Source organism: Colossoma macropomum, unplaced genomic scaffold (assembly GCF_904425465.1).
Source record: "Colossoma macropomum unplaced genomic scaffold, Colossoma_macropomum, whole genome shotgun sequence".
Classification (NCBI taxonomy): domain Eukaryota; kingdom Metazoa; phylum Chordata; class Actinopteri; order Characiformes; family Serrasalmidae; genus Colossoma; species Colossoma macropomum.
The window spans coordinates 14,072,782-14,084,334 of NW_023494790.1; the positions used below are offsets into that span (position 1 = coordinate 14,072,782).

At 39.9% G+C, this 11,553-nt stretch overlaps 1 protein-coding gene across 3 annotated transcripts in view; it reads left to right on the forward strand.

The window, feature by feature from the left end:
- The window catches only part of phyhiplb (phytanoyl-CoA 2-hydroxylase interacting protein-like b), a 35,312-nt gene extending 25,457 nt beyond the window's left edge, over positions 1-9,855 (forward strand). For all 3 annotated transcript variants that reach the window (XM_036572216.1, XM_036572218.1, XM_036572217.1), the window contains exons 2-5: positions 3,464-3,660; positions 4,146-4,320; positions 4,658-4,775; positions 7,996-9,855. In XM_036572216.1, the coding sequence (XP_036428109.1) occupies positions 3,464-3,660; positions 4,146-4,320; positions 4,658-4,775; positions 7,996-8,533 (1,028 nt within the window). In that variant the 3' untranslated portion in view covers positions 8,534-9,855. The remainder of the gene's footprint in view (positions 1-3,463; positions 3,661-4,145; positions 4,321-4,657; positions 4,776-7,995) is intronic.
- Positions 9,856-11,553: the final 1,698 nt, after the last annotated feature.

The following is an 11,553-nucleotide window of genomic DNA, read 5'->3' on the forward strand; positions in this document are numbered from 1 at the left end:
CAATTTGATATTTATATAAAGGAGTATTAGGTTTTTGATGTGTCTGTGTAATTTTCTGTTGAATTATATGAATAATGGTCATTTTTTGACTGGGGAGGGTGGTCTCTGACTTTTGTACAGCACTATAAACACAGTATATCACCCTCCCTTTCTCTCTTTCTTTACATCTCTCTCTCTCTCTCTCTCTCTCTCTCTCTCTCTCTCTCTCTCTCTCTCTCTCTCTCTTTCTCCCTCTCTCTCTCTCTCTCTCTCTCTCTCTCTCTCTCTCTTTCTCCCTCTCTCTCTCTCTCTCTCTCTCTCTCTCTCTCTCTCGCGCGCTCTCTCTCTCTCTAAAAGCTTTGTAGGTGGTTGTCTATTTGTGTCTGTAGTGCTTTTCGCACTTCTGAATGGACCTTCATTTCCTCTGTGTGTGTGTGTGTTTCTGTGGACAGGTTTTAGCTGACAGTGCAGGTAGTGTTCTTGTGGAGAGTTCCCCAGGCTCTCTTTCAGCTCCACTCATTCATTACTGTACACTGAACTGTTTGAATAGACCGTGTCTCCACAGTGGTCTGGAGCCGTGGGAAGTGCTGTAGGTAGTCAGTCACTGGGAAGGATGTGTTTAAGCCTTTAAGCATTTGTCACACACAGATGTTTTTATAACAGTTTTTGTCCCACCTGCAGAATTTTACTGCTGTGTATACTGCCTGTCAGAGACACTTGATACTTGTTTTTCACTGAAACAATGATCATCTGATCATCTTCATGTTAATCTTCATGTTCCTTGGTAGAAAAAGCAAGTTTTGTCTATATTATAATTTGACAGGTTTCCAACGTACTGTTAAAATGTTGCCCCCAATCTGAAAGTTTTAGTGCTGAATCACAAGAAGGGGACTGTCACAAAATCGTTACATGTCACAAATCACAGATTTTTTTAATGATGCTTACAGGACTTAAAGGATCTGCTGCTAACATCTTGGTGTCATATACCACCAGACACCTTTAGTGGTTTTTCCTCGTTAGTGGGAGTCCTCGTCTCCGTGCTTCAGAGCTGTTTTGATGGCACATCGAGGACCAACAGCAAATTAGGCAGGGCTTATCTGTGTATATTTAAGAATAGAAACAACAGAAATCGCAAATGTAATCTAGCATTCATATGCATGATGTGTGTGCTGTTATGTAAATTAGCTTACAGCAGCGTTCAGTTACACTGAGATGTTTTATTTATTTTTAAAGCCCACAGTAAGTCATGCTGTACTCTAAACCACATTGAGCAGTCTGCATAACGTTAACGAAGACCTGGATGTGGTTTGAGTGAGTTGAGAGAAATTCTGGGGATGTATTTATGGAAGATCTGGGTGTCTATTGATGTGTTTATTAGCAACATTAGCCTCATGGCTCCAGCACTAAAATTAAAAGGCAACATTTGGACTCCAAACATGTCTTGGCTGATCAACTACATTTAGGGTAAGCAGAAACTTGTGTAAATTCAATTTTTTATTTTACCAAACCGTTCTTTTAATTGGGACCTCTACAGTAATAGCATCTGCTCTTTTAGGACAACTACACTAGATGCAACATTCCTGTGAGGATTTGATTGCATTCCACCACAAGAGTATTGGTGAGGTCAGGTATTAATATTGGATGATTACTCCAACTCCTCCCAAAAGTATTGAATGGTACTCGATCACTCTAGAGAATGCAGTTCCACTGCTCTACAGCCTAATGTTGGGGTGATTTTTACCCCTCTAGCCAATACTTGGCATTGGGCATGGTGACCTTCGGCTCATGTGCACCTTCTCTAGAGCGTCTTATTCTATAAGCAGTACTTTCCTATGATGATTACACAAGCTGTATGTAGGCAGTTGAATGGCCATATCAGCAGTGGGTGCACCTTGAAGTAGATGAATTCACTAATTAAAAGGGGTGTTTGGCTGGTTATTTTAAACCAGCAAAGAAAATCAATGAAGAAAACATGGATGAGCTAACCTATTGTATAGTTGATGCAAATTGCTAAAATCTAAAATGTTCTCTCAGTGCTGGTGCTGTAGTTATAAAAGCCATCATACATTGAGACATAATGCATTCACAAACTAAAATTACAACTTGTGAACATGTTGTTACCTGGTAACTGAAGCAGCCATGTCTTTGTGCAGTTATATCTGGGTATGTACTGAGCACCTAGAGTAGGAATAGAGCAGTGCAGAATCCATTTGTCCATATAAAAGTGTTCAGTAGAACCCAGTTCTAGGAACACTTCTTTAATACTCTTGGCTATGCACATCTTTTTGGTCAGTGCCCAGCATTCTCACGCATCGCTGACATTAACAGACTCTGCTGGTGCTTCCTGAAATCATGCAGTGTCTGCATTTATGACCGTGATGACCTATATAAACGAAGGTTTCTCTTACACAAACTAATTCTTTTGACAGCTTTATCGATTTGACTTTTCCTGTGGATTCAGCTTTAACATTACTTAAGCAATGACTTTACTGAATGTACTTAGAACAGTTTTATATAGAGCAAAGGAAAACAGTCTTACATGGATTAAGGCTTGTTCAATACTACACTCATTTTAATGGAGAAGCTCCTTTCAGAATGCTGTTTATAGGTTAGTGTAGGTTTAATCAATGTTGAGTAGCCAACCCAGAGGCTTAGACACGGCCGTTACAATGATTAATTCTTCGTCAAGATTTGGACCTCTTTAATCTCTTGGGGACAAGAAAAAAAGGGCTCCTACATTTACATTTATTTCATAACACTTTTTCATATGAAGCAGAAAAAAACAGTATCATGATTTTCCAAATTCTAGTATTCTAGTTTGTTTTGGAAAATGATAAAAATAATTATATATTTGTATTTCGGATGGAACTTCAAACTAGTTTATAGCTTGTAGCAATATAGTTGCTGTTGGTGCGAAACCTTCTCCATGTTTGCTTTTTGTGTGCTTTTAACGTAATTTGAAAATGTCAGCCACCGTTTGCACTGTGTCAAAATCTTATTACTAACTGACCTATAGAAGTGGCCTAAAATTACTCCAAATAAAATCTAGAAAAGCTAGGCCTTCTTTGAAGGTTTTGCTCCAATGGAATGCGTTTGGGATTTCTTGGATTGTGAGAAGCAACCAACTTCTAAGACTGAACTTTGAAAGCATAGAAAAATGTCCATAGATTTCTTTGGAAAGCGGAAAGCAAGTCTCCCAAAATGAATAGAAGCTGTAAAGAAGGCAAAGTGTAAACTAAATACTGAAAAAATCAGTATTGTATTTAGTTGTTGAGGCTTCTGTTAAAGATATGTTTTCTGCCTTTTTCTGATGCTAAAAAAATAATGATGTGTATTTATTTGCTGTTTTGCCTGTAAATTAAATCAGTAAAAAAGATGGTCTCTGAATTTTGCACATTGTATATATAAAATTGCCAGTGGTGGGCCTTGTACAGTTAAACTCTCTCTCTCTCTCTCTCTCTCTCTCTCTCTCTCTCTCTCTCAGGAAATAAGTCCCAGGACAGTGGCATTGCCGAGATGGAGGAGCTTCCAGTTCCGCAGCACATCAAAATCAGCAACATCACCTGCGACTCCTTCAAAATTTGCTGGGACATGGACTCCAGGGCCAAGGAGCGCATTACGCACTATTTCATCGACCTCAACAAGAAAGAGAACAAGAATGCCAACAAGTTCAAACACAAGGTGTGTACAAATTATCCTCACAACGTGTCATTCAGTGACCAACCTTTACCAGGACAAAAATGACAGATGTAATATGCTATCATGATTTGTTATGACTGATTTGGTTCAGTAATCTAAGTGTCATGTTATCAATACTGAAAATTGTCATTATTAATGTCATAATGTTTGATGTCATGATGACAAAATACAGTACACTTAGCATGTGACATAAGCTGTTGTCAACCAAACAACATCTGAAGCAGTCTAGAACCCTACGTTCCGGTCCAGGAGGATGTCACAGTTTGATATTTTCTCTGCTCTAACACACCAACTTAACCTGGTAACTAACTGCTGAGTTGAACCAGGTCTGTTGGAGCTGGAAGCCCACCAAACTGTGCTGAACGCTAGCCCTCCAGACTCCGAACTGACTATCAACATGACTGTTCAGGAATGCTGAGAGCATGTTCACGAATCTGTTCCTCTATCTTCCCCCCTCCTCCTGCCAGGATGTGCCCACTAAGCTGGTAGCGAAGGCCGTGCCACTGCCCATGACGGTGAGGGGACACTGGTTCCTAAGCCCCCGCACCGAATACACTGTAGCAGTGCAGACTGCATCTAAACAGGGTGACGGAGACTACGCCGTCTCCGACTGGAGCGAGATAGTGGAGTTCTGCACAGCCGGTTAGAGCCTTTCTTCCTGACTTTCCTTTCTATTTATAGCTGAGTGTTGTAAAATATACCCAAAGCATTAGCAAAAAACTGTTGTATGTTCACAAAACCTGTGTGGATAACAGTCTGAACATTTAAAAAGAGTTTAAAAAAGACAGTTGTGTCAGGCAGTATAACTACTAGTCTCTCACAAAGCCTGGCCTACTGAAACAACTTCACTGACAATTGTCTGTAAATCTTCTTAGTTTCTTAGTTACCAAAGCTCAATCATGTTGTAGTATCTGTTGCTATGGTTTCTTCAGACTGAGACTCATTCTGGTGCTTCATTTTCATTCTCTTTCTTGTCTAGATTACTCCACGGTCCATCTCACGCAGCTTCTGGAGAAAGCGGAGGCCATCGCAGGCAGAATGCTCTGCTTCTCTGTGTTCTACCGAAACCAGCACAAAGAGTACTTTGACCATGCAAGGCATGTACCTACACTGCTTTTACTATGACATAATGAAACCTCTTCTACTAATCCTCTTTCTGAATTGTAAAATATATGATAGGCTGCGTGAAGCTGTCTGACGGGCCAGTAGTTTGAGACCCCTGTGCTAGATAAACTCTAAAGAGAACCTCAATAAAAGGCTTCTTTGTAAACAAAGTTCTTGCTAAAGCATGAGTAGACTGATAAATCAAAGTGAGGAGCCAGTTGAGCTCAGTGGTAATAAGCCCTTTTGAGGGGTGATCGAACTGAACGGTCTCCTCAGTAGTGAACATGTGACAAGTTTAGTATCTGTGTTGTACAGCACGTGTGCATGCATTTCATTGTTTGATATTATGTTATTAACTGAACATTGCATAGATTCCCTCTTCTTAGTCAAACTTACAAGAGTTCGTTACTGATATGCCAAATTTTGTTATAGTAAATATGTATTTATTTATTTTAATGTTCTAGTTTGGTGAGTTTAGCAAAAATGGGACAATATGTGTTACACAATATGCATGCAGATTCTCCAAATTATATTTAATTATTCATGCATACTGTGTAACACATATTGTCCCATTTTTGCTAAACTCACCGAACTAGAACTTGGTTTTAAGTACTGTCTCACCTTTGCTGGCTATATTAGAAAAAAAAATCTGAGAGATGCAGAAATTGTGTTAAAATGTGTGGTAAAATACCATATTTAAGATTGTTGTCTGAAGAGGATGTGTTAACTTATTTTCCTTTAGGAAAACAATTTTGACTGGTTTAAAATTATTTGACTGAGGATTTTCAAACTTTTGCATATGACTGTTTCACACAGAAGAAATGTAGGACGAAAACTGCCGACCAGTAACCAGGAACAGTGTGAATTAAAGGTGCAGTGTGTAAGATTTAGTGGCATCTAGTGGTGAGGTTGCAGATTGTAACTAACTGAATACTCCTCTGTGTCCAAGCTTGTAGTTGAACCTATGGTGGCCAACACATTTTCTGCTGTCGCCTGTCTCGATTTTGTTTTGCTTCTTCATTTTTTGCTTCTTTGATGATGAAGATTCACCCTCCCTAACTTTTTCTTCTGATAAATAATAAGTATGATCCACCATTTGTCCAAATTTAGGTTCTTTAACTTGTCACAACACAAAACAGTTAGCCAGCACTGGCAGCTGCTTCAATGTAAAAACGCAAAAGGCACTCTCTAGAACCAGTGTTTGGTTTGTCCGTTTTGAGCTACTGTAGAAACATGGAGGTACAACATGGTGGCCTCTGTTGGAAGAGGACCCACTCCCCATGTTGATTTGAAGGGCTCATTTGAAGCTAAAGAGAACACAATGATTTATAGGTCCAGGTGATTATACATTAATGGAAACATTTGTATACTATATTCCATTTCTGCTAATAGATGACCAAAAAATCTTACACACTGCACCATTAAGTCAAAATAGCAACAGCAAAGTTTTCTCCAAGTGCCGTGTTAAGATGTATTATGAATGTATTTAAAATGTATTCTTAATATGTAACTTAATTTAAAAAATAATACATTACTGAACACATTTAGGACAGTGCATTCAGCATTTAGCCAGCATTACCTTTATAAAGTACTCTGCCCAACAATGATTACGGCAACTACTGCACTTTTTAACTCAATATAACCAGTAGTGCCACTGATGCAGAATGAACGACTGTTTAACACACTCTTTTAAATACCTACTGTTCTATAATAATACAATCTTTTTACCAGTTATTTATTGAGAAACTCTTTCAACAGGCCTTGAAACTCGCTCACAACGGATGAATGTGAGAGACTTTCCGTTCCTTATTCTCACACGCTTCCCTGAGCACAGTCATCAGTGAAATATCTGTGGGGGCAGTTGCTTCTGCAGTTGAAGTTAATGGAGCTGACAAAAGAGCTCTATTAAATCTGCCACAAAAGTAAAATGGAGATGAAATGAAATGGGAGAAGCACCTTGGAATCCAATTAGCTGCATTTGCTTTCCATGAGAAAGCGCTTGATAGGCCTGCTGAGATCTATGAGTGGCAGTTGGCAGTGACAGACTCTACAGAGAGATGTTTAAATAGGCCATCTTTATTCTTTTCCTTTCCTCTCACTCTCTCCTGCCTCTATCGCTCCATCACAAACTTAAGCTCTGCTCTCTGATCATCCATTGCTTCATCATCTTCTGCATAGACTTGTGCTATTTATAGTTTGGCTTTATTCACTTATCAGATGCTGTTTGACATCACAGCGTCTGAACACATCAATATTGCCTTTGTTGCCTTCACGCATCCAAGTAATTAATGATTTTGAGCAGGACCTAATTAGATACTTTTGTGGTATGGAGGGTGGAGCTGAGGATTGCAGCTGTTTCTATGTTTCTTGATTCTTCATTTTCTTTGACCTTTTAACACCTAAGCTTAAAAATGGTCATATGAGAGTATCTTTATATTTTTGACTGTAGGGCGGTGATATATAACACCATCATTAACACCTGATCTACCTCCTCTGATTCAACAAAGTACAGTACCCAGCATGCAAATACAGTCATTGGGAATCCCTGTGCACTCTCAAAAAAAAGGTACAAAACGGTCACTGGGGCAGTATCCCTCTTGTCACTGGGGTGGGACCCTCAAGGGTCTCGTCTCTTTTCACTTTATTGTTCCGTTTTACAAAATTAGGTTATGAAAAGGTACAAACATGTACTTTTCCACTGGGAAAAACTTATTTAAGGTATACAATTGGATCTTAAAACCACTGTTGTACCTTGAGGGCACATTTACAGTATTTGTATATATACATGAACGTGAAATGAACAAAAAACCTGAACAAAAAACGTTTTAAAAACAGAAATCTTTAGCAATGGTTTTTTCATTCATGCAATATTAATGTAAAACATAACACCCAATGCCTTGATGTATTCAAGTACTGGGATGTCAAACAGCATCTGCTAAGTGAATAAAGCCTAGATTGGATCTGCTGGATGATATATTCAAGTATTCAACAGCTGCCAAGCATTGAAAAGAACCCTTAAAAACCTTTGTAGAAAAAATGGCCGCTATGTCTAGATCTTTGGTTTCATTCAAGTCATTCAAGTTGAATGAATGTGTTGTAAATATGTTGCAGTGAGGGTTTAATGAATTCTGAATGATATTTGAATGAATGACTGAAGCCTGATGTTGCTGTTTTGATGTGATATTTACAGTGCATGTCCCCTTGTCGTTTCAGGGAGGCCCAAAACAACAAGATGCTGCCATCGGTGAAGGACAACAGCGGGAGCCATGGCTCGCCTATCAGTGGGAAGCTAGAGGGCATTTTCTTCAGCTGTAACACCGAGTTCAACACAGGCAAGCCACCACAGGACTCTCCATACGGCCGCTACCGCTTCCAGGTGCCAGCCGAGGTGCTCTTCAACCCTGGCACCAACCTGTACTTCGCCGACTTCTACTGCATGTACACGGCCTACCACTACGTCATCCTGGTGCTTGCACCACGTGGCTCACCGGGAGACGACTTCTGCAAGCAAAGGCTCCCCCTGCTGGACATCGCTGACAACCGCTTCCTGACATGCGTGCAGGACGAGGATGGGCGCCTGACCTTCCGCCACGCTCAGGACCTCATCCTGGAGGTCATCTACACGGACCCAGTGGACCTGAGCCTGGGCACGGTGGCAGAGATTAGTGGTCACCAGCTAATGAGCCTGTCCACAGTCAATGCCAAGAAGGACCCCAGCTGCAAAACCTGCAACATCAGCGTGGGCCGCTAGCCAACCCACTTGACCTTCAACCCCTGGACGTCTCATTCAACATCTTGTATTTCCCCATCCCACCCCTTTTTCCCTGAGGTCTCTTCTCCAACCCACCCATAATCTCCCTTTTGGGGCCTGAAGGTTCTCCACAGCAGTTGTTCCCAACCCTGGTCCTGGAAGGTCCCTGCCCCGCACATTTTGGTGTTTTTCCCGCTCAGCCACACATATAAATTGCAGTGGGAATGGGGGACACTTTTCAGAATCCAAAATTTTTGTCCCCTCCCATTTTCCAAGTTAGTTAGAGGTTGTATGGGAAATTGCTAAACGTGGTAAACTCTTCATGGCCAACTGTAATAACTCAAATTTTTAAACTGTAAGTGAGAGTGGTAAGAGTAAAACGTTTTTTGTTTTTCCTCTTGGAAAGTAAAATGGAAGTAAAAAGGACTCAGTATTCACTTTCAATAGTACTCGAGTACAGTAAAAACCTTCCAAAATAATACATAAATATAGTAACAAAGCACAAATACTACAAGTATTTTCCACCCATTTGTGTCGATCAGTCTGCTACACTTATTTCCATGGTTACACTACACTTGTTTCCCTGGCTACACTAAAGATTTCTAAGAACACACAACCCATTACTGGCTAAATGCTATTATGGTGTAGATGAAGAGGCAAAGAAATTGCCGCATCTTCAAAACTATCAAGCATGAAACAAAGAAAGGAGATGTACATCATTTGCTGAGAGGATAATCATTTCTGTCAGCAATAACTTCAATAACTTTACAGTACTGTCCAAGTTCATAGTGCCCCTAATGTTTAATTTTCCTGCATATAACATGTTTTCCACACATGGGACACATATCTACATGCTTAATTGGAGTTTTTTGGGAGGGTAGTTTTCAGCCATGCTAACTTATTACATCCACAGGCTAATGACAGGCTTATGTCTGTCGGACAATTTTGATGCCCACTATTTTGTGGCGCTCCTTCAAGAAATGTCAAATTGGTTTTGAAATAATAATAATAATAATAATAATAATAATAATTTTTATTGATACAGCACTTTTCATGCTGGTGGCAGCTCAAAGTGCTTTACAGACAGGTAATAAAACATAGTCATACAAGTCCAGATGTTACATTCAGTTTGTTCTCACCCTAATAATCTACATTCCCACCCACTTTGAACCAAAATTTTCTCATGGTTGTCCCCAGACGTTCTCTTTATGAGATCACGTCTGGCCCTGCGAGACCACTTGCGCACTAGGAGCATAACGATGCACGTATTTTCATGTTCAATTCTGAGGTCGAGAGTTAGTAAGATTTTTAAAAATGTTAAAAATAATTCTAGAGAGCTCTAATTAAATACTGCACAGACTGGTTTAGCTCAGATAAATAAAAGTTCTCAGTATTACCTTTTAAATCCTCTGAGCTCTAACAAAATAAACTCCAAAAAAATCACAACCCTTAGAATTTATAATTGATTCATGAAAAGTCATTTGAGTGCGGGTGCATGAATAGCATAAGCCCCACCCCTTCATGCCCTCTTTACTCTGCCAGGATACACCCAGATACCTCTTTCACAGTGGTTTCCCTGAAAGATAATAAATGAGAGACCCTCAGAAGAGACAGAGGGGCGTACTGGAGATGTACTGGTTTTTTGACACCAGTATTCTCTATGAATGAGAAACAAATGAATCCTTCGTTTGTTCTGATCAGGAAAAGAGTTAAAAAATAATTCACTAAAAATACCCTAAACACTGGTGGAGCCATCCAGTGGTTTGAGGGCCTTATACCGCTTAGAAATTGATCAGGTATGGATCTGGAAAACACTGACATGAGGAGGACAGGGTTAATCCAGGACCAGGATTTGGATACACTGCCCTATAGCATGCATCTCAGCATTTAACCAAACAATCTTTTCTTTTCTGGGTTAGATACACTGTACCCCTATTTTTCTGTGCATTGGGATGTGTTGATGGAATCATCCTTCTGTCTGTTAAAACACAACATTCCTTTAAACCCCCATTGGCTGTGAAAATCAAACAAAGTTTCCCTCGCATTATAGAGCTGCGACAAAACATTTTTTGCCAAAGGTGACGACTTAAAGTAGGTAGCAGGTGAAGCTGCTCTAGTCGACCAATTGTAGCCGAATTTAACGAGGCATTATAGATGTGTACTAATGATGCACACTTTATCAGATCATTCTAAAGAGCATGGTAGACCTTCCTGCAGCATGAAAACTAATAACGAAAAACTAAGACGTTAGCACTTCTGTAATTGTTGTTCTCCAGTGTTTCATGTTATTTATTCAAACTGAAACCACATGCTGTGTTTAACACAACAAATAAAAAATGCAGAGAAATATAAATAGAAAAATATTTATTTTTTACTGGTGTATAGAAAATGGACGGAACCAGAAGTGCACAATAGCGAGGACTTTTTGTGGCAAGAAACAGATTCACAGTAGAGCAAAATGAATAAAAAATTACAGAAATAAAGAAAAACTCACACAAATTTACTGCATAAACCAATGCAAAAAGAAACGTGCACTAAAAGCTAACATTCAAATAGAGTAGTCGGTCATTGCGGCTGTGCACATCGAATCCGATCTGGAACATTAGCAAATATGACACGGAACAAACCACACCTGATTGCAGAACAATTCAACAACCTTTTTTTTGAAGTTGGCTGGCATGCAGAGACACTAAACACGACTGTAACAGGTCATTGCAGTTGAAACGGCGGAGAAGGAGAGATTCATTGTTTCATTTGGAGAGAGCAGAACTGCACTTGTGAAGTGCCACATCTGCCATTTCGCATATCTCCTGCTTCTGTACTGTTACATAGTTTCAGACAGGACGGGTCAGGTAGCTTTCAAGGGGCTTTTTGTTTGGTGCCGTTTCAATACTTTTAGTAACATGCCCTCGCCAACTTTGTCTCACCCCTCAGAGGTGCGTTACACCTACGTTACACAGGTGGCCACTCAGTAGAAGGGGAGGAGGGGCCCTCAGCTAGGTTATCCTCAGCATGCTGCT